Source organism: Hemicordylus capensis, chromosome 6 (assembly GCF_027244095.1).
Source record: "Hemicordylus capensis ecotype Gifberg chromosome 6, rHemCap1.1.pri, whole genome shotgun sequence".
NCBI classification, from domain to species: Eukaryota; Metazoa; Chordata; class Lepidosauria; order Squamata; family Cordylidae; genus Hemicordylus; species Hemicordylus capensis.
Window position 1 is genome coordinate 68,500,888 of NC_069662.1, and position 23,911 is coordinate 68,524,798.

General features: G+C 45.0%; 1 protein-coding gene across 7 annotated transcripts in view; it reads right to left on the bottom strand.

Annotated features, from left to right (window-relative positions):
- The window catches only part of EPB41L4B (erythrocyte membrane protein band 4.1 like 4B), a 159,265-nt gene that overhangs the window by 27,599 nt on the left and 107,755 nt on the right, over positions 1 to 23,911 (bottom strand). For all 7 annotated transcript variants that reach the window (XM_053265909.1, XM_053265905.1, XM_053265906.1 and 4 more), the window contains 3 exons: positions 21,517 to 21,547; positions 14,596 to 14,629; positions 9,675 to 9,742 (listed from right to left, as the gene is read on the bottom strand). In XM_053265909.1, the coding sequence (XP_053121884.1) occupies positions 9,675 to 9,742; positions 14,596 to 14,629; positions 21,517 to 21,547 (133 nt within the window). The remainder of the gene's footprint in view (positions 1 to 9,674; positions 9,743 to 14,595; positions 14,630 to 21,516; positions 21,548 to 23,911) is intronic.

The window sequence follows — 23,911 nt, forward strand, 5'->3', positions numbered from 1 at the left end:
CACATCACCATCCTCATATATCTATATCTATCTCACATAAACACACCAAGTTCTCTTACACAAACAGACCAAGCTCACATATCGCTCTCTCTCTCTCTCTCTCTCTCTCACACACACCCCCCCCCCCCCCTGTAATCAGACTAGTGAGGAAAGTTGGGGAGGGGAAGAGATTTTGCTGTCATCAAGCCTCCCTTTTCTCTCACCAAGCCTCTCTTCCACCTCTCACTCTCTCTCCAAGGCCCCCATCTGTTCACTCTCACTAAATCTTTCTCTCTCTCTGTTTCTCTCACCAAGCCTCTCTTATTCTCTCTCCTCGCATTTCACCAAACCTCTCATCTCTCTCTCACATACACCCCCCCAAGAATTTAAGATACATATATTTTCCCCCTTTCCTCACTAGATGGATTACAAGAGGCAAGAAATGAGAGGCTGATGGTGCTAAGGTTCAGACAGTCTTCCTCTCTCACCAACCCCCCTCCCTTCCACCAGAACTCTCTCTTCTCTCACACGCTCTTCGTCTCACCAACACTCTCTCACCAAGAGTGTCTTCCATCTCTCTCTCATCTAGCCTCTCTCAGCAAGCTTTTCTCTCCTTCTTCTTTCACCAAACTTCTCTTCTTGCTTACACAAAGCCTCTCTTCTCTCAGGCTCCCTTTCTCCATCCAAGCCGCTCTCATGTTCTCTTTTCTCCCTCCCTCCCTCTCCAAGCCTCTCCTCTCTCACACCAGCCCCCTCACTAAGCTTCTCTTCCATCTTTCTCCCTCCCTCTCCAAGCTTCTCTTCTCTCACTCTCCTTCTCTTAACAAGCTTCTCCTCTCTCTGTCTCTTCGTCTCACCAAGCTCCCCACTCTCACACATTAACTCGTGTTCACTCTCATCAAGCCTCTCTTCCATCTTTTTTCTCCATCACCTCTCACCAAATCTCTCTCCTCTCTCACCAGGCCTCTCCTTCTCTTCCCATCTACGCCCTTCTCTCTCCAAGCTTTCTCTCTCTCTCTCTCTAACCAACCCTCTCTTCTCTCAAATCTCTATCTCACCAACACTATTCTCTCTCACAACCCAAACTTCTCACACTCTCTCTTACCAACCCTCTCTCACATCAAGCCCCCTTCTCTCACCAGCCCCCTCTCTTATCAAGCCTCTCTTCTCACTCCCACACACCAACCCCCCAGACACTTTTCTCCCTTTAACAAACCTATATTCCCCCCTCTCTCACACACAAACCTCTTTTTCTCCTCGTGCCTTTTCTCCCCCTCTCCCCATTCAAGCCTTTCTCTCTTTCACCAAGCCTCTCTTCTCATTTTCTCTGTCACCAACTCTCTCTTTAACACACACACAAGCCTTCTATCTCTCTCGCGCACACACACACACAAAACATCTTTTCTCTCCCCTCTCACCAACCTCTCTCCCCCTCACCAAACCTCTCTCTCTCACACACACACTCTCTCTCTCACCCCCCCCAACCCTCTCGTCTCACTCTGTTTCTCTCTCATCAACCCTCTCTTCTCTCCCTCCCTCTCTCACCAGGCCCCCATTTCCTCTCAGCAACCATGTCCTCTCTGCCCCCCACCAAACCTCTCTTCTCTCTCTCTTTCTCTATCCCCTAAGCCTTCCTCCAAGCCCCTCTCTCTTCCCGTCTAAGCCTCTCCCCTCTCTAATAACCTTCTTTTCTCTCTCACATGCTCTATCTCACCAACAATCTATTCTTTCTCACACAAACCAACCTGATCTCTCTCTCACCCACAAATCAAACTTTCTCTCTCTCTCTAACCAACCCTCTCTTCTCTCTCACCAACATTATATTCTCTCTCTCTCTCTCTCTCTCACACACACACACACACACACACACACACACACACCCAACTCTCCTCACACATTCACTCTCTTGCCAACCTGCTCTAACATCAAGCCCTCCCCCATCTCTTATCAAGCCTCTCTTTCTTCTTTCTCTCCTCTCCTTCTTTCTAAGCCTCTCTCACACACACCGACCCCCCTCTTTCCCCAAGCCTCTCTCTCCAAATCTTTCTCTCTTCCCTTCTAAGCCTCTCTCTCTCTCTTTCACCAAGTTTTCTCTTTCTCTCTAACCAACCCTCTCTTCTCGCTCACATGCTCTCTATCTCACCAACATTATATTAGGGATGTGCGAAACGTTTCGGATACAGATTGAGCTGTACCTGAAACTGGCCATTTCGGGTCATTCATTCCCGAAACGAATCATCCTCTTAACCCCCCAAAATGTTTTGGCGCCGAAACAAATCACCCTTGTTTCCGCTCTGAATTATTTGTAATTTCGGCCCTCCATTTTGTGGCTGATGAAGTCCTTCTTCTTCCTCCTCCATTTTGAGTTTGATGTGTCCTTGAATTTCCCACCTTTTTGCCTCCCATTGACTTCAATGCAAAAGGTCCAATCTGCAGAGGAATAGCCATATTTGGTGTGCAGGGGCCAAATTAACCCCCCATTGGCCAGGAGGAGGTGGAGAAAGGGCCAAGGGTGGGGGCAATTTTTGGAGGGCTTTGCAGGAGGGTATTTAAAGGGCCAGCAGTAGCCATTTTCTTCCTTTCTGCTGCCTCGTGTGGGAGAAGAGAGAGCTCTATTGCCTGATTGCTCAGCCTTGCTGCCCCTATCATCCATCATTGCCCTTAATGATCCCAATCCGATACCCTCCCAGATCAAAGGCTGGGAGATGGGTGACAAAAAAGTGAAGAAAATTCAGTTTTTACCTGGGATCTCTGCTGGTACCACTCCCATGTATGTTTGCTCAGATTTAAAACCCTCCTCCAAGCTTTGCTGAAGGGAGAAAAGATAAGGAGCCCCAAGTTCTAACTTGGGGGTGCCTAGTCCCAATCTTATGTTTTCTCAAAAGCAAGCCCTAGTGAAACCAATGAGTGTTTTTGGTCAGTTCTTTTATGGGGCATCCATCCTACATACTCAGGGGGTGTAGGAGGGAGAGAAAGAGAGAGGCCACATTCTTGTCTAGGATTTCTTTTGCTCCTGATCCTATTTATTCACAAGTAAGCTCCAGAGAAATCAATGAATTTACTTCTCAGTAATTTCTTCCAAGCTTTGCTTCCCCCTCTGGTGAGGGTGAGCAACAAGAAAGCCCATTTTCTGGCCTTGGGGGCTTTGCTGTGCTTCACAATCATAACACTTACCGGTGGTTGATAAAGAGAGCAAAGCATAACAAAAATGGCTATTGGCTAAAATGTGCAGGAACCATTTCTTGTGTGGAAGATGCATAAAAAGAAAGGGACAAGGAAGGGAATGGTTGATGGGAATGTTTAACTATACATGTGCCTTATGAGAGATTTAGAACCAAGATGTGACTATCCAGAACTTGACCCTTGCAACTTACGCTTTAAATTTTCAACAATAGGAAAATGTGATCTGTGTCCTTAGTTATTTTATCGTGAAAAACCCTGCCGGTTTAACACCAGAGTTAAGGCCATTTTATTTTGATGCAGGTGCCACCAAGCCAAAAGCTAAGGCTGATGCCTTAACAAACATGCAACATAATCATGGTTGGTTTCAACATAAACATGATGGTTTCCACTTCTTTGATTGAGTTGGCTCAGCTTTGGATTATCAAGTATTTGTATTTGAAAGTGGACTGTATTCAGGATGGCAAACAAGAAGAAATGAACACAATCAAGCTCTATTATCATTATTTTAAATATATAATTAGGTTTTAGATCAGATATTAGATCATTTGGTTTATTGGGTGATTGCTATTGTATCCAAAAGTGAATGCTATTGTATTTAAAATGTTATTCTCAATGTTTTGGTGTCTGATCAGTGACTGTTTATAAAGATTCTGATTCAGTAATGATACTCCATGTTCCCATCTTGAAATGGGCCTCAAAGGCCAAGAAAAAGTGTGAGTGCATGAAGGGCAAGTTGTAAGCAAGCAGAATTGGTGACATTTCATGCAATTACTGACCATGTGGCACATCTGTTGGTTTTACTCCTCACGACTATTGGGCCTGTACCATGTATAACTTTTAAAATGAAGAATTTCCCCTTGCCAAGTACAGAGGAGACCCATCACTGCACAATGGAGGTAGGGAGGTAGGTGAGCAAGCAGTGATAGCAGCTCTCCTCCCCTGCTCTGCCACAGAAGGAGGGGAGGAAAAGGACAACAGGCACATGAGCCTGGGACCCAACCTGAAGCCACTGCTCAGAGCAATATGGTGGGCAAATAGCATTTCAATAAGGTTTAGAGTGCAAAGCTTCTCTTTCTGCTACAACCCTATTATCCAAAACCACATTAACTATCTATTGCAACGCAACATCAACTATTATTCAGACTTTTAAAAATACATCACATAGATATTATATTACTTGTACAAAGGCCCTAAATTCCACTGCTCAAAGATAACAGTAGTTTTGCTGGGCAAGTCAGAACTTGACACCAAAAAGATGGTGGCATATACCATCTTTTGACATAAGCCCTGTTGCTGGATGTCATATTTTCTCTTTAAAAGTTTTGTTACTTTAGGTATACAGATACAAAAGATACTAAAATATAAGGAAAATTACCATCATATTTCCAAGTCACTTGTGTGTAGTAGTAAAGTATCATAAAGACTAGAACTTTTCATTAAAAAAGAAAAAAACCAAAGAAGTGTGACACACATTGTGGAATTAGGTTTAGTTTTTAAAGGTTAAGAATAGTAAAAAAGGGTGTAGAACACACAGAACTCAAAAGACAATGGTAAATATTCATATTTATTATCTGTATGTAGCATATACAAAGATCAAAACAAATGTTGAAACAGGATCTGTAAACATACTTTAAATAACAAGTTAACTGATCATATATTCGCTCTGAAAGAGGTGTAGACTTAACTCCTATTTATATAGTTAGATTAATATCATATCAAAAGCATAGGCACTTTAAAATATCCACAAAATATAAAGATATTCCTTATTTCAATCAATTTCAAAAGATCACAGCACTGAAGCCAATTTAACATATGAACTAAAGCTGGCACTGTCATTTTCAGATTCAAAAGAGCCACACTTCAGTCTTACTTGTTTAAGGACCCTGAGTGTATAGAATATCAATTCAACTTCATAGAAGCTGAACTTCTTTCATTCATATCCCACTTCAAAATGTGTTGGTCTAAAAAACTGCCCTTTAGATCATCCTTGTTCAGACCTCTGAGCTACTGTGTGTGACAAAATCAGAACAGATCCTTGGGTGCTCCGACACTCCCTTTGCCCCCAACGCAAAAGAGAACAACTGTGTATAGGAGCTGTGTGTAGTCTGCACTTGTGATTGGTGGTGCATGAGCCTGAGAACCAGCCCTGAACTCACTGCTCATAGAAATATAGTGGACAATATTTCAACAAGGTTTAGGGTGCAAAGCATCACCACGTTGAAGTAGACTTTCTTTCTGCTATATTCCTATTATCCACAACCATATTAACAATCTATTAAAAAGGCAGCACCAACTATTATTAAGGCATGTTGTTTTTTTAACATTACATAGATATTATAATACACTATAACAGCAAATATAATGCTTGCTAGAGATCAATAAAATCCAAAGAAATACACTATATAAAATGTATAAAATTACTAGTGGTTTCCTAAAACTTGTTAAACATGACACAGGAATCTGTACTGTTGTTTAGGAATAAAACTAATTTTTGTTGAAGTATTTGATTAGTCACCTGGATCCCTTGGTTACTGGCCTTTAAGTCATATTTGAGAGCTACAATTATCCTGACTCCTGCAATGTATCACTCAATGCAAAAAGGAAGAAGAGAAGACATCAGCATAGCTAGATTTGATTCATAAACCATAGTACAAACAAATTCAACACTGTATGCTACTGCTAAATACACAACAAAAATAAGACTGCCGAACAACATAAGATGCAAAAAACGAGCTACCAGAATTTTGGGAGAACAGTACTTAGCTCTTTCCAAAATACTGGAACAGCAACAACTTGCAAGAATATCAAAACATAATGTTCTATGGATTAGGATATCATGTAACTGCAATGCACACAGACAAATTTTATGGAATGTAATGAGGATCTGAGATGGTACATAAAAATTAAGATGGAATTTCTCATAGGGTTGTCATGAGCTTATCCTGATACAACAAGTTCTGGATCCCACCTAAGTTCTTCTGGTTCTGTTCCTGGATATATCGTAAATTGCTGTCCTCTTGGGGTTGCCTTCCAATAGGGCCTGTCATCATGATAGGGTGTGGCCTGAACCATATACACAGTGATGGTGAATGAGAAGCAAAAAGTAACATTACAGTTATGAATGACAAAACAAGTGAGCTTATCACACATATGTATGGAATAATATGGAGCTGTGGGGACAACATAAATGGGAAACATTAGTAGGAGGTTCTCCAGCACATGTCATTGAAATGAATGGAGTTGCACAACAATCTGATAACTAAGATTCTTTCTCTGTTTCCTCTTTTGTCCTCAAATACAGATCAGACATTGCTTTGCTTTCACCTGAAAACCACTATTTCTAAGGTACGAGAAATTTTATATTCCTTATGGAGGCATCTATGGACCACCGGTGGGCAAGAGGGAGGTACCAGCAGACTCAGGGATGCAGATACATCAATTTAACAAAATTCTGAAGGAAGAAATCTGGGGGGGGGGAATGCCCACCCTTCCCCAATGTAATTCAGAATTGTATTACTGTTGTTGACTAGCAAAATATAAAATGCCTTTTGTATGAGGCCAATAAACCCACCAAATAAATACAGGACGAATCTTAAAAACACTCATAACATCAATGTAAGTCAGTGGATTGGAATGAGCACGGACTCAGGATTGTTAAAAGACAACCAGATGGGTAAAGCCAATGGAACTCATTGGTGAGGAGTGGGGAAGAGGGCTTGAAGAAAAAAGTGTGGGAAATTGCTCAGCTTGAAGAATACACTCTCAAGACAGTCACAACTCCCCCTCCTTCTGAGTGGGAAAGGTTCCTAAAATGTTCATCATGCATGTATGTTAACGCACACCAGGGATCAGCACCATCTCTTTGAGGTGCAAATTGAGGCTATCATCCTGAGTTGTCCAAAGTACTGCACTAGCGGGAGCAGTGCAGAGATTCTAACCTGGAATCTCCCAGTCTCCATTGGCCACCATTGCACACAGCCAAGCAGAGAGCGCTATGGGGGCCTGGAGCAGGTGCTGCAGCAGCTTCAGTGGTGATGGAAACAGGTGCAGCCAGTGCGGCTGGCGGTAGCGGGAGGGCAGGGTAGGTGGGGGCCGAACTGACTGCAGCCATGTCTCTTTCTCTCTTCCTAGCCTCACCCCCCCCAGGCTCGACTACCTCTTTTGACCTCTCTTCTTACCCTGGCCTTGACTTGAGCCTAGGAGGCAATGTCCAGACTGCTCAACTCAAATTAAAGCTGGTTTGAGAAGAGAGAAAAAGAGACAGCCATGGTAGTTTGGGGTCTCATACACACACACACCTGCAGCTATTTCTGCCCCTGCCTGCCCCACTGGAACGGGAATTTCCAGACAGGAATTTACATGCCCCCACACATTCAACTCACCCCCGAGGGATGGCCCTGCTGGGGACATTCTGCAACATTTTGTTGTTGACTAACAAAATTGTGGATCAACTTGTCAGTTAAGGAAATCCAACATTCACACTCCAGCTGCCTCTAGGAGAAAGAGGCATGTCCTCTTCAGGACACGGGAGGTATGTCCTCTTCCACATTCATACAGCACTTTTTAAGTATTCAAAGTGTTTCACATACCTTATCTCAAGAATCCTTGCAGCATCATGTAACACTGGCTAGGGATGTGCACAAAACCGGTTTGCCCAGTTCGGTTTGAATCTCAATCAGGTTCGAACCAGGAGGGGGTGGTTCGATTTTGGTTTTGCTCGAATCTCCCCTGGTATGGTTCAAATTTGAATCATTTTGAACCATTTTGGACCAGTTTGGGCCTCCAAAAATTGGTAGGGTGGTAGCTGGCACCCATGGGTACCTGCCACTCAAAGCAATCGGACACTCGCACAATTTTTTATGAATTTTTGAAATTTATTTATATATTTTTTCTCATAGGGTTAAATGGAACTTGAACCAGCCCATTATTCCCTATTGTGGATCACCCATGGGTGCCAATAACCACGCGAACCCTGAAGCAATTGGACACCCCTATAATTTTTTATGAATATTTGAAATATTTTCAATTATTTTTCTCATAGGGTATAATGAGACCCAAACCAGCCCATATCCCCTATTGTGGAGCACCTAGGGGCACAAAAGTGGGGTGGGTGGTAGACACTCAGGGGTGCCTACCACCCACAAAGCTCCAAGGCAACTGGACACTCCTCTGATTATTGGTGAATTTTAAAATTATTTTGGAATTCCTCATAGGATATAATGAGGATTGCAGCAAATGTATAGCTTCACGTTGGGGGGAAAAGGGTGTTCTAGAGTTGAGTGTGCTAGTTCCCAAGGTGGGCAAAGAAGCTATCAGAATCATTTGAATGGAATTGGGCAAAAGGCTGATTTTTAAGTGATTTTTGAAGTTTACGCGACTAAGGTTTTTCTCCATAAAGAAGCATGGAGGTGTCAGCAAATGTATAGCTTCACGTCGGGGGCAAAGGGGTGGCCTAGAGCAGAGTGTGGTGGGTGGTAGTGCCCAAGGGGGGGCAGGAAGCTTTCAGAATTATTTGAAAGGAATTGAGCAAAGGGCTGATTTTTAAGTGATTTTTGAAGTTTATGTGTCTTTAAGGTTAGCAATGAGAGTGGATTCATGGTTTGTCATTGAAAACCTTATAAACTACCAAAGAATCTACACTCAGAACAATTCAGAAACAACAAAACCTAGTACCCCATGGGTTAGCAACCCATGGGGGTGGTTGGCACCCTCGCTCGAGGCCACCCCAGCACCCCCCAAGTGCAGTTATGGGGCTGCTGAAACCTCCACTCTTCCCTATGGAGAAAAACCTTAAAGCCACTTGTGGGGTGCTGGGGTGGCCCACAGTGAGTGGTGGTGTAGTGAACAGAGGGTGCTAACCACTCCCATAGGTTGCTAACCTGGATACCACCCCACCCAATTTTGGAGGTCTGAACCGGTTCGAACCGAACCACCCCCAGTTTGGTTCAAATTCGAACCTGCAGCTCGAACCTGATGGCTGGTTTGGTTCAAATTTGAACCGGTTCACACATCCCTAACACTGGCTAGACCTATCCAGAAATAGATAGATAGATAGATAGATAGATAGATAGATAGATAGATAGAACATTTATATCCCGCTCTTCCTCCAAGGAGCCCAGAGTGGTGTACTACATACTTAAGTTTTTCTTTCACAACAACCCTGTGAAGTAGGTTAGGCTGAGAGAGAAGTGACTGGCCCAGAGTCACCCAGCTAGTTTCAAGGCTGAATGGGGATTTGAACTCAGGTCTCCCCAGTCCTAGTCCAGCACTCTAACCATTACACCACGCTGGCTCTCATATTGCAGATGAAAAGCTGAGAGGAGGACAGTGGCTTGCCCATTCTCGCACAATGAGGGCATCACTGAACCTGAATTCCTCACAAGTCCATACTCTTTACAGCTTACAGAAAACATGTTGCAGGCACACACATGCCATGTTTTTCTCTTTCCCCCAACTAGTGAGTGTATTATTTCTTTCACTGCACAATTTATACAACACCAAAGACTGCTTACCTTACATTCACAGTAGGATGGGGGTGCCAATGTGACTGACCAGGATGCAGATTTGGGTGAAATGGGGCCTGGAAATAAAATGTGAACCTAGGTTACTAGACAGAATTATCTAGGTAGCCTTTAGAGAGGGAAGAACACACTGAAACTCTACTTGCCATCAGGACAAAGCAGTTTGTGTGTGCTGCCCTCTCACAAACCATCTATGAATGCAGTAAATGCGAGTTCTGAGCAAACACAAATCCAGAGATTTCCTTCATTCTTTGGAAAACTTCATGCTGTATCCACATTTGCACTAGCGAGAAATAAGATACAGTATGATATAGTCCAGATATGGTAGAAACCATCACAGCACTTCAGACTGCAAGGAGAGATAGATGTTTGAATGCAACCCATTAAAAAATCCTCATAATTAGAAAACAACAGGAGCAGGGTGGTGGTGATGGTGAGACTGGTAGGAGAGCAGTCCTTGCAAGCCCAGTCAGTGTCATACCGGAAATGGCACATGCGCATGTCACACACGCGCACTGGTCACTTCCAGTACGATGCTGACCAGGGCTGCAAGGAGGTATGCAGAAGCCCCACACCAGCGTTTCTGGAGACAGTGCCAGTGGGGGGAAAGCAGTGGGGGGATGGGCACCTCCCCTGCTCCTTCAAGGTAACCCCCTCCACCTCCAAACCGGTCTGAATGCCAAACAGATTTGGCAGTTGGTAAAAGGACCGCTGAACCGGTTTGTGCACATCACCCTATTTATGATGAAAACACCAAAGATAGAAAAACCTAAGGGGACGGATGTAGAACATCTGACTTATCTTCTTGCGGATGCAATTCCATGTCAGCTGACAAGTTGCTACTTTTGCTATGCTTTCTTTTAAACTCAGAAAAAAAGTTATATGTTCTAAAATGTAGCATTGGTTTTAGCTCAACTTATTTCATGTAACTACTTGCATTTCTTCTTTTATGTTTTGCTACCTGTGGTCACAACAATAAACTTATTACTTACTGTACACTTCCTGCTGAGATTAGAGCTGCTCCATCCCTGTTGGCTTTTAGGAAACAATTAAAGCTCTTCAGCCAAGCTTTTTAGTAATTTAGAAATTTTTATGGATAGTTATTTTAATTTGAACTTTTTATATATTTTAATTGTTGGTTTATTGTTATAACCGTCTAGAGACTTCAGTAGAGGGCAGTATACAAACAGGTTAAATAACCAAACAAATAAATAAATAAATCTCACATCTTCTGTGTGGTTTCTTGTCAGCTAGCCTTAGGCACAAACTTTTTGTATACATACAAAAGCTATGTCTTCTGACCATCCAAGCCAAACACAAATGACAATGGTTCCCTTTGTGAATATGGTTGCATCTCTGGGGGTATGTCTAGGCAGGTCTACTCCTTCCTCAGGAGAGCCTCTGCCAGAGGTACACTGGGAAAATAGTTATCCCCCACCACAATTCTCTGTGGACAGGTGCTGATGAACACAGTCCTGCATACATAACATCATAGCTTTTCAGGGCGATGTCCCACTAGGAGAAAAGGAAAAAACCCAGAAACATACTATGGATGGTTGATCCACCAATGCCAGGCCTACTGACAGAGGCAGAGCCACCATTGCATGGGGTCCCCCCCGCAAAGAACCTGGGCTGCTGTGATGAGAGGATGCACCTGGTGCCCCAGCGTGGGGCGTGGTTTTGCTCACAAACAGGGCTCCGTGGCTCTGTTTTTCAGAAGCTTAGCCAGTGCTGGCTTCCCAGCCTGGCCAGGAACATGTCTATCCACCTTTTAAAGCACAGATTGCTGCTCCCAGCCATGCTGCAAATACAGCGCTGGCCGGAATTTGCTCGCAAACGGGGCTCGCGGCCCCATTTGTACGTGAAAGCATGCCCCATGTCTTACGTCAGACGCTGCGTCAGATGCAGGGGGTGTGGCTAGGGGGGCCACTGGTGGCAGGATGAACTGGGGCTGCTGCTGGCTTCCCTACACAACTGCTTACTGACATATTGTGGTTGCTGCTGCTTTAAGCTCTTTATCTTTGTTCTGGTGGCTAAAATCCCTGCTTCTGTGAGGTCAGATGCAGATATGCCGCAATGCTACAATACTAAACAAAATAGTGCTCTACCGAAGAGCTAGCAGTTTCTTGAGAAATAATGGAAACTGAATTATTTACTCTGTCTGCTGAAGGAAGCAACTTCTGTGGGTAGAAGGAAAGCATTCCTTTGATTTTGACATAGGAAGCTGCCATATACTGAGTCAGACCATTGGTCCATCTCGCTCAGTATTGTAGACAAACTGGCAGCAGCTTCTCCAAGGTTGTAGGCAGGAATCTCTCTCAGCCCTATCTTGGAGATGCCAGCGAGGGAACTTGGAACCTTTTGCTCTTCCCAGAGCAGCTCCATCCCCTAAGGGGAATCTCTTACAGTGCTCACACATCACGTCTCCCTTTCACATGCAACCAAGGCGGACCCTGCTTAGATAAGGGGACAAGTCATGCTTGCAACCAGAAGAAAAAAATGTTAAAGCAAAAGACCCTTGATAAATTGTTGTCAGGAAGCTGACAACAGCATATTTCTTCATCTTACTTGGAACATGGTATCAAAGAGATTTGCATTTGTACCACTGACACAGTCATAGTAGTACTGGCAGTACCCGCCTTCCATAAATTTAAACAAACAAAAAAGAGGGTATAAAACCCTGCAGCAGAAATGTGATGTGTTTGGGTTTAGCCTCGTTTTTAATGGTTTTGTTTAAGTTCTGAAGATGCCCTTAAAAATGAAATATTTGAAATGTGCTGGGCTCAATAAAGAATCTTGTGAGATATCTGCAAGTTGCTTCTTTTGGTTTCTTTGGACAGTTTTCTCTCTACTGTCCCTTTTCCCTGGATAAATTGAAAAGGAAAGGTTTGTATTAAATCTGGATTAATTTTAGGTCCAAAAGGCACTTCAAAATTATACCAATCCATGTGATTGCTAAAAAACCTGGTAAAGAGAAGTCAGTAGCTTTTCTAAGGAGCTTTGGTAACATAGCACCTCCTCAGCCGCTTGTCAATTCATGCTGCTGCCACTTCTTGCCTCACTTACTTTGCTTTTGAATTCCTTAGGGTGGTGCTGGGTGCTCTTTGAGACTTGGTGTGGACTTGGGTCCCCATCCAAGGTGCAAGCAGGGAAGGGGTGAGTTTTTATTTATATACTGCCCTTCATCCTAAGACCCCAGGATGGTTAACAACAAGATAATAATTATTCAATAAAAACATGAAAACAAAACAGATACAGCTAAAAGTTTAAAAAGAGCAGTTTGTTGGCCAAAAATCTGGATTAAAAGGGCAGTCTTCACTTTCTTTCTAAAAGCTGGGAGAGAGGGAGCCATGCGGGTCTCAGCTGAGAGTGGGTTCCACAGCCTAGAGGCAACAACTGAGAAGGCCCTGTTCCATGTAGTTGACAAAATGGGTCTCAGCAGGTGTCAGAACGTGTGTTGGGCACTGTGCAGGGGAGCAAGTTGGTGGCCATCGACCTTCATCCTTGATTAGGGGCGGCTCTACCCAGCTTAGCCAGCTCCTCTGTGGAGCAGGGAGGGCAGGAGGTGGGCAAGCTGTGAAAAACAGTGAAGTGTAATTCTGGAAGGAGGAGGAGGAGGAGGAGGAGGAGATTCTAATGTGCATTAACTACCCACACAGTTGGAAGGCTTTTGAAAGGCATAGCAGGAAAGTGTTACGGCAGATAATGTACACTGTTTATGGGGACATGACCAGATAGCAAAAGCCCACAGTATTCCTTACATTGTGGATTGTCTAGTGTGCATGTATAGGAACATGTACCCATGGAGCTGAAAGCTTTTACAAAGTTCTAGCAGCAAGTATGCAAACATATATATTCTGCTGAGCTAAAAGCTTTTACAAAGCCACAGCAGCAGGATGGCATGGAGTAATAATAATTTTAAAACCTGTGTTTGAATTGCTGCCTTAGCATCTTTCAGTTTCCACTATTTTTGTCTTTTAATGTCATCTTTGCAGAGTATGTGCATCTGTCTCAACCATGCAGAGACAGTAAGCGGAAACTGGAAGGAATAGTGGGTGGAAAATTGGGGAGAGGAGGGAGATGGTGGGCAAAATTCTGGGAGAGGAGGGAAGTCTTGGTGGACAACAGTTCATGATGAACATATGCAGGGTGCAGGAGGAAGCACTGCAGGAGTGTGAGTGTGTGTGTGTGTGTGTGTGTGTGTGTGCACGCATGCATGTGCACATGCGCAACCCACACTGACACCACATAGGATTAATTGCAATGAATCACTGCAATTCATTGCAATAGGATTAATTGCATTGGATTAATTGCAAAGAGTCCACTGAATCTCCTGCATTTTACCTCTCCATCGGGAAAGGTTCTTATTTAGTATGAACTTTGAGCAGTGTGTAGAGTGCAAAGGAAAGGCATTCTACACACTAAGGCATTCTAGTATCTTAGCACAGATATTAAGCTCTTTTAAGATTTCTGAATGGTGCATTGGAAATGAGAAAGGACAAAGTTGAAAATGTACATTGTGCACCATGTTAACAGAAGGGGTTTTTGTTGTACTGAGAGTTCAGAGAACCATAAGAGTGAACTGACATATGTGGATGAAAGGAAATTTCACTACAAGATCATTTCTGAAAAGTTAAACCAATGTATCTTTACTGCAGATGGCTGTATGCCTGGGTTGGGGGTGGGAGCCCAGAATGTAAAGGCAGCCATATTAGAATTGATGGCCATTTTGATTTCCAGGCAAAAATGGAATCATCTGCATATCTAGATTTCATCAGAATTAAAGTAATGATGTGTATGCAAAAGCACACACTTGTATTCAAAAAGTGCAGCTCAACCATGAATCACTTTGATCAGGATGGTACTGGTGCCTATAATTAAGGTAATAAAACAATGTCAGTGTTCCTCTTACCTGATAGTTATGGACGTCTGGATTATTTTTAGCACTAAAACAAAAAGAGAGATCTGTTTTTTGAACAGCTATTAAAAGAGATAGCAGCTTGTCTTACCAATGAGTGAAACAGGCTAGGCAACAACAGCAATCAATCAATCAATCAATCAATCATGAGCATGCAGCAAAATTACAAGCATCCAGTAAAACTCAGCATTTTTCCTTTACCTGCCTCTGAGACCCCAACAAGGAAATTTGGAAATTTGAATTTTTATGTGCTATAACAAGCACTAACTTTAGAATGACAATTTAAGGCCAAAATTAGCATTGGTTTTGTCTTCCAAAAACTGAGCATTGGTTTCACTTACCGTGAAGGCTTCTTCTGGTTGCTGAGACCAAGGACATCTCACTGGGTTATCCCTCTCAGTAGCTCCAAGGCAGGACAGATCTGATTGAATAAGAAAAAATGCCACACCTACCTGAGCCTGAGGGAGATAACCCCACCCCAGTTCTTTCGCACCGAGAAGGCAGAAGGGCATGTGTACTTAGGCATAAACATACAGTTCAGAAAAAAAAAGGTAGAGGAGAGGCACATGGAGCAGGTTGGAGAGCCAGAAAGGAGCTAAGGAACCCATTGAGAACAGGCCAGAGCATTGTATCTCGGCGGGCTGAGATGTCCTTGGTCTCAGAAACCAGAAGAAGCCTTCATGGTAAGTGAAACCAATGCTCCGTTCTCGGTTGCTGAGAGCCAGGGACATCTCACTGGGGCATACCACAGCTGGCCAACTTGGGTGGGAGCGCTCTGGTCTATTGTTGAGGAAGAACCTGCTGGAGGACCTGCCTCCCAAAGGAGGCACGGGCTGAGGCATAATCATCTATTTTGTAGTGCCTTGTAAAGGTGGACGGAGAGGCCCAAGTAGATCCGCAGATCTTGTTGACAGATGCATTTGTGGAAAACGCTGCCGATGTTGCTGCTGCCCGTGTCATGTGAGCGAGGATGTGGGTAGGTGCTCTCAGATGTTGGGCTTCGAAAGCCCTGGCAATACACGCCTTTATCCACCTGGCGATTGTTAAGGATGAAACTGCTGAGCTCATGGAACGTCTGACACTCTGAAGGAAGCCGACCTCTTAATGTAGACTTTGAGACAGCGTCAGATGTCCAGTTTATGCCACTGTCTTTCCCTAGGATGGGGCGGCTGAGGGCAAAAGGATGGGAGGAAAATGTCCTGGGATAGGTGAAATGAAGAAGCAACCTTAAGGCGAACAAAACGATCAGGAATAAGTCTGACGGCATCACTCAGGAATATGCAAAACGCTTTGTTTATGGATAGAGCCCTCAGTTCAGATACACGCCTGACTGAGGTGATTGCCATGAGGAAAGCTAGTTTGAAAGACAAAATTTGAATAGGAATGTTTTTAATAGGTTCGAACGGAGGAGACTGAAGGGCATGGAAGACTACGTGGAGGTCCCAGGAGGGGAACCTATGGATAGTTGGCGGAGAGAGCAGGGAGGCGGCCCTCAGGAAGCAATGTAGATGCAGGTGCGACTGAGTGATCTGCGTAGGCCTGCTAAAGATCAGAGGAACAGGGAGGCTGCCTGTCTTCTGAGAGTGTTTGGTCGGAGCCCTTTTTCAAGGCCATCTTGCAGGAATCCCGGGAGATGTTTCAGGGACCATGCAGTGCCCCGAGGAATGGAATGATGGGCCGCCCATCACAAAAAGGTCCTCCAGGTATACTGGTAGATCCTTTCAGTCAACGATCGTCGGGATGCTAGCATTGTCTTCAGTACACCTCCAGAGTAACCGTGCTGTGTGAGGAGCCGCTGCTCAGTCTCCAGGTGGCAAGCCGAAAACAAGCCGGGTTGGGATGGTGAACTGGACCCTGGGAGAGGAGATCGTGGTCCGTGGGTAACTCTCAGGGGGGATCGGCTGCCAGATGAAGGAGTTCGGAGAACCATGGTCTCCTGGGCCAGAATGGAGCGATGAGCAGGACGTTGGCTTTTAGGAGGCGAATCCTGAGCAGAACCCTGACTAGGAGGGGGGTTGGAGGGAATGCATATAGGAGACCTCTCGGCCATTGGCTTGACATAGCATCTACGGTTGTCACTCCGTGGCTGGGAAACCTGGACATGAACGTGGGGAGCTTCGCGTTTCCCGGTCCATCACTGGCACTCCCATGCGTGTAGTTACCTGGTCGAAGACCCTCACGTGTAGGGACCACTTCACCGGGGAGATGTCCGAGTGACTGAGCCAGTAGGCCACGATGTTCAGTTCTCCTTTGACATGATGAGTGATTATTGATCCCAGGTGCTGCTCTGCCCAAGACATGAGGAGCACGGATTCCTGATGCAGGGATTGGGATCTGGTCCCTCCCTCCTTGTTCACATACGCCTTTGCAGTTGTGTTGTTGGTCTTGACCAACACATGGGAGGAGTGAAAAGTTGACTGGAAGGCTAAGAGAGCCAAACAAATGGCCCGAAGCGCTAGCCAGTTGATGTTGTGTGCCTTCTCTTGGGGAGACCAGAGGCCCTGTGCGGAGAGGTTGTGGAAGTGGGCTCCCCAACCCCTGTCGCTAGCATTGGTGGAGAGGATGACCCTGGGAGGGTCCAGAAATGGCTTGTCCCTTTGAAGACTGCCGGGCTCCAGCCACCAGAGGAGAGAAGTCCGAAGATGAGGAGGTAGGAGGAGCAGGACCTTCTTCTTCCTAGCAGTGGCCTTCTGGTGTGGAAGTAGAAACTACTGAAGGCCATGGAGGTGGAAACAAGCCCATTGTACTGAGTCTAAGGTGGCCACCACCAGGCCCAGTAGTCCTGCCATGACATTGAGAAGAACCTGAGGAGCTGCCAGGGCCGACCTGACTTCTGACTGAAGGGAGTGTAGCCGGTCTGGAGGCAGGAAGAGGGCGTCTGCTTCTGTGTCTATGATCACGCCGAGATGGCGCAGCTGGTGAGATGGTGTCAACTGGCTCTTTTCCCTGTTTACAAGGAACCCATGTAGGTCCAGTGCCGACAGCGTGCGCTAAATGTCCAGCTGAGCTTCGTGCATGGAGCAGGACTGTAGGAGCAGGTCGTCCAACTATGCAAAGACCCTGACCCCCCGCAGTCAGAGATGGGCCACCAGAGGGGCCAGGACCTTTGTGAAGATGCAAGAAGCAGAGGAGAGACCGAATGGCAACGCCGTGTATTGAAAATGGCGGCCTGCATACTTGAAGCATAGGAACTTCTGGCTGTCCAGGTGGATTGGGACATGCAGGTATGCCTCTTTTAAATCTATGGAGGAGCGAAGGTCTAGGTGGTGTAGTGCTTCAGAGACTGCTCTTAAGAGTTTCCATGCAGAAGTGTTCTCTTCGTACTGATTTGTTTAGAGCCTTCAAATCCAACACGGCCCTCCTGGTTCCATCTTTCTTTGGTACTGTGAACAAAATAGAATAAACCCCTACTCCCTACTCCTGAAGGGGCACTGGCTCCAATGCCCTTATGTCCAGGAGATGTTGGATGGCCTGGAGCATCTGTGAGTGTTTGGCAAAGAGACGGGAGGAACCTGTAGGAGGGAGGAGTGTGAAATTCTATTTTGTAGCAGTAAGCAATGACCTTCAGCACTCAACCAGGTAGGCCTGATGTCATTGTTGAGGCCTGGGCTTGGACTGCATAGAGGATGGTTTGAACCATCCGGAGCCTCTGGAGTAGCAGTGCTGGTGGTTCCAGAAGCCCCTATGGCCCCTATTGTCTTTATCTCAGCCCCAAAAGGGACAAAATCCCAGAAAGGGTTGGTTGGATTGAGAGAACTGAAGGTGCCTCCGAAAGGACAACCTTTCTGGCTTCTTAGCGGAGGAAGGCATTGTTTTATACTTATCACTAGACTCCACCAGAACATTCTTTAAGGCTGAGTCTCCAAAGAGTTTGGTGGAATCATACGGAACTGTGGTCAGGTTAAGTTTAGATGTAGAGTCCACTATTAGCCATAAGTGACGCCTGCCTACTACTGATGATGCAGATACGCGGGCCGAAAATGTAATGGTGGTGATCTAGAGTGGTGTCAGCCATAAAGGCCTGTGCCTTTTGGATCTTTAATAATTGTTGCCGCATCTTGGATGGGTCAGATGGAGGGTCACTGAGCAGGTCCACCCAAAGCAGAAAGCAGAAAGGCCTGGGCTGCCATGGAGGCCGCTGCTGTCACACGCATAACTAAGGAGAGAGTTATCATGGACGCGTTTAAAGTTGAACTCTGCCTTTCTGTCCCCCAGGTCCCTGAGGGAGGCCTCACCATCCTTTGGCACCAGAGAACCCGACACCAATTGGATGATCGGTGCATCTGCACCAGGTGTCTTTAGCATGTCTGAAGCCACCTGCTGAAAAGAATAATATCTGTTAGCGATAGCCATAGGTTTGCAATTTGACACCGGAAGAAGCCATTCTTTCTTGGCTACATCTGCAAACAGTTCTGGCATGGGCAATAACAAGTCCTTAGCTCTAGCCCTTGGGAAGACTAGGTCTCCTTTTGCTGAAGACTCAGACTCCTGGGGGTCTTTAGGTTTCAGGCCAATTGTCTTGATAATTTTATTCATAAGTGGGGAGAACTCCTCTGCCACAAACAAATGTTGGGACACCGATGAAGGCTCCCCCTCTCATCCTTTTCTGACCATTCACTGTCCTCCCTGTCAGGGGGAGACTCTGGATTTGGATCAGGAATATCGTGTTTATGAATAATGTCCTGGTTGGAACGGTGGTCAGAAGCCTCTGAGGAGTGAAACTCCCTTTCTTGCCTGATAGGTAATTTAGGCTTAGTATGTTTCTGCTTAGCCTTAGCCTTCTTGGGAGGAGGGCTGGGAGAGCCACTAGAGGATGAACTGGAACTATGAGACCTCTGCCTTGATTTGTGCTTAGTCTTTTTAGCCTTTTTTGTGGGACGAACTTGTTGAATAGCATCTACTATCGCGTTTTGAAACCACGCTTGCCATTCGGGCAGTACAGTCTTGGGCAGAGCAAGGGTAGAACTCTAGAGGGAGTAGTCTCTGTAGTCAAAGCACCCTTGGAACCTCTCTGGGTAAGCCTCTCCCACTTATGGCAGGAAGAAGACTGTCCCCTATTTTCAGCCCCCAAACATGGCACATTGGCATTCTGAGAAGAGAGACCCACCAGTTCTGGAGGGGAAGGGGAGGAAGCCGCCATATTTTTGCACTCACTGCGCTGGGCCTGAAGGCTACTCAGTCTGATCTCCTCATTGGTCGGGGGAGGGTTCACCAGGGAAAGCCTGGGAAAGCGTATCTCCTCTTCCAAAGGTCCCGAAAAGGCCGCTGGAGCTGTTGCTAGGCAGCGAGCCGTAGAGGATCGCGGCCTGAGGGTGGGAGACAAATGGCGGACCTGGCAGCAGTCAGCGAGGGAGGCTGGGGAGCGGCCGTCACCATAACTGCGGTGGCAGGAGCTTCGGGTGTCGGAACGGTGTCCGAGAGTGCTGCCGGCAGCATGGCAGCAGAAAACACGGGCGGCTGTTCAGCGGCCGTTGCTGCTGGCTTCTGGGTGCGAAGGACGGGAGGTGGGCCGCGAAAGGGCTGAGAACGCCCCAGTCCAAACTCCTTCTGGCAAGGTCCCCTCGGAACCAAAACTGTGATCCGACTCCGGGTCCTCTACTCCATGTAGCAGAGGAAGAGGAGAAGGGGAAAGGGGAGAGAGGCAAAGGCGAGGTGAGCACGCACAAGATTTTTGCTTGTTTGAGAGTTTGGAGATAGAGTGGAAATGTGGAGAGAAATGAAGAAACCAGAAAAAGAGGATTTGGAGGGGAAATTGAGGGGGAAAATGCGCAGGAAGGAAGAGAAAGCTGCCTAGAGGACAGAAAGAAATGGGGAGGGGTTATCCCCCTCAGGCTTGGGTAGACGTGGCCTTTTTTCTTATCCAATCAGATCTGTCCTGCCTTGGAGCTACTGAGAAGGATAACCCAGTGAGATGCCCCTGGCTCTCAGCAACCGAGAACTAGTAGTTTGCCTTTATACAAACATCTATTTGAATCCACATGGTACTGGATTAGCAAGAAACAGGAGTGCCAAGTTTTTGTTAGGAAGCAATATCTGACTAGTACCCAAACAGGTACTAGCCTTCAACAACCACCACCACCTGACTCTTAGAGACAGAGTAGGTCCAAGAGAAGCCAACTAACAAGACTTATCATACATCTAGTGTCCAGAAGCTGTTACTGTGGTGCTAAGGGCAATGCTTTAGAATGAGCACTTCTAACAGAAACAAGGAAAAGTTGATCATTGTAAATTAAAAAGAGAAAATGAATCTACCTAAACAAAGCAAAACAAAGGAAATTATACGTTTTACTGGACTTGTTTATATGAGAAGAATACAGAGTTTACAGAATTCTATGAAGCAGAAACATTTCAAGTCTGTTCCAAAGAACTCAATGAAGCTATTCACTCACACACTGAAAATCAGACTAAGGAAGCCCAGCCTGGTTTTCGGTGTGCGTGTGTTTTCGGTGTGTGTGCAGGAGCTGCGTGGCTCCTGGCGGCAGCAAGTCTGCTTAGGGAGCCTGCCGCTTAGCCTGGGTTTGGGGCATGAGGGCACCCCAAAAGCAAGCTAAATGCTTGTGTGTCAGGGCTGCGTGGCTTTGCGCAGCACCTACACACAAGTAGCCTCCCAACCAGCGTTGGGAAGCTCCCTGTAGTAATGCACCGCACACTCACATGGTGCATGATGGAAGCTCCAGGGCCATCTCCACCCACAAACCTCCCTGCTCCCAGCAGAAGCCGGCAATCATCTGGGTGGCTGATCCTGTCACCCAGCAACATGGATTAGATCTTCTGTGGGGGAGATACACTTTTCGTGGCTTCCTCCCCTTGCCCTGTCCAAGCCCATTCTCCAATTGTGAGAATGGGCTCAATAACATGTACAGGCACTCCTTAAGTTACAAACATCCATGAATCTGAAAGTAGGCTAACACTTACCAAAGCTGGGATGCTTTCAGTGGATTGTGTGCTTAAGAGAGAGCAAAGAAAAACAAGGGTTAACATAATTGAAAAGTAGAAAATCTATTCACACACATGTTAGCACTTTGGCAATGCTTAAAGAGTGTTACATGGAGGTAGGAAATAGATATGATTGATCTAAGGAAGTCCTGCAAGAGATTTGTACTTAGGGTTATGCTAAGCTGTGCTTAGTGTTCACTTTCAAGAGGTACCCTGAGAGGGCAGCCTCTTTTCCTGTACATGGCTTTTATTTAAGTCTGAAAAAATATCTAGTATGAGTAGTACACACATCTTTCAAACACTAAAAATCTCAAATATATAAGGACACAGGGAGAATCTGAATTGGTCAGAGCACCAGTCATTTCCAGATCTGAACATGACGAAAGGTTCCTCTCCAATATTCTCAAATTAGTCTGTCTCAAGAGTTACACTTCTCCACACTTAAAGATTTACTAGACTAGGTCAGAGGCAAGATGGCAATGCAGCAACAGCTTCTCTAAGAAGCTCTCCGGGCAGCTATTTTATTTTCTCTGAGAGTTTGGGTTAACTTTCTTCTTTCTTTCTAATCTGTTTAATTGGGTACCCAGCTGTTAGCTGCCCTTGCTGACTTTTATGAGCTTCTTGGGCTGAAATTAGTATCTACATTCTATGAAGATGGGCATGAATAAACACTCGCACAACTCGCCTGATCAGATGGGGCAGAAGACTGAAAAACAATTAAAATTAGATCAATATCTACTAGGTAAGGATTTGGACAGTATTACAGTAACTTTCCCAACCACTAATGGATGTGCTCCTTTGGACACTGAACCTATTAAACAACTTGATGAAGGAAGAAAAACATATTTAATAATGCCTTCAATCTCCTCTCTTTTACCTAAGACTGAACAAGGCTCCCTGCAGCCACCTTTGGAGCCTCAATATGTAGGTATGTTTGAAATCTATCTTTGGCAAGATATAATTTTTTTATTACAAGATTATTTAGAGACAGTGCATGCCTCCCTCTTTGTGGCAAAATGATTAATCTGCTTCCTGATTTCACTGTAGCCCTGTCTGACCCTGAACACAAATTATCTAAAACAACAGCTTTACAATGGCTGCCATCCAAAGGCAATAACATAAAGCAGTCAGAATTAGCTCAATGAGGTTTGCACCTGCATCGAGGGAGGCTTGTTTAGCCTTCATACTGAATATTGAGAATCTCCAGGAAGTTATTCAGACATTTAAAGATACTGAACACACTTGGATTAATGTGCAAACTACAGCCAAACAAATTCCACGGCTGGCACTCTGGAAAGCAGATTTGATGGATAATTTAATTGAAATTGAGAGTTCGTAGGAGGAAGCAATTATATCAGATAATAAATCTTTTCTACAACAATCTAATCAGTTTTTGAATCAACTATGTTGGAGGTTTTATCAGCTGGCCCTTTGGATATTTCTTCACCACTTCGGTTGTCCAAGGAGGATGATCCATCTAAAACACATAACATTTCTTTGTCCATTGGTTAAGTGCAATCTAATCAAATAGCTTGTGCTCTGGGCCAGGATCTGCAGCTTACCACTGACTTTAAATTGGATTCTTTGCAGCAATTTAAAAATGACACTTCTCCTATAGAATTTTTATCTCAGAAATCATCCATTTCGAACATGTAAGATCTAACACTCGCAATTCTCTGGCTATCCACCTAACTGTAACAAGAGTCTGTTTCCCAAGCTGTGGATCCCTTTGATCCCAAGCAAAATATTATGCCTGGGACAACCTGAAGATATTGTTCAACCTGAAGTTCAACCTGAAGATATTGTTCAGTATGAGTCTGAGCTATCACTTTTGGAATTGGGACTCTAAACCTCTTCATATTGCTTCATTGGCTTGCTGGCACCTTAGCCCTGCTGAATCGCTGGACACAGAACTCCAAGAAGCTGACTATGCTGCAATCATCCATGATGTGCAGGTTTTTTGCCACTGGGTCTGAAATCTCTACTGTTCAGCAGCTGGTGTCACCACATACAGATATGGTGATGCTGTCTCAAGTCCAGGAAATTCAATAAGAGACCAGGACCATCTCTGACTGTTTCCTCTGCGCCTTTTATGGATAAGGTTCTAAATGCTCCCCCAAATGACAGTTGTTGTTGTTGCTGAATAATAAGCTTTCTCTCATTTAATGAATTATAACAGGGTGGAGCCATAGATCTGTTGATTGTTCCTTTGTTAAGTTTATTATTAAATTTTATTTCTTTAGGAAATCTGTATGTTAGGAGAATTTCATATTGTTAATTACTATTCATTTATAAATTATGCCTCGCCCAGTCTGAAGGGTGGCAGGCCTAAAGATAAGGTAAAGGTAAAGTTGTGCCGTTGAGTTAGTGTCGA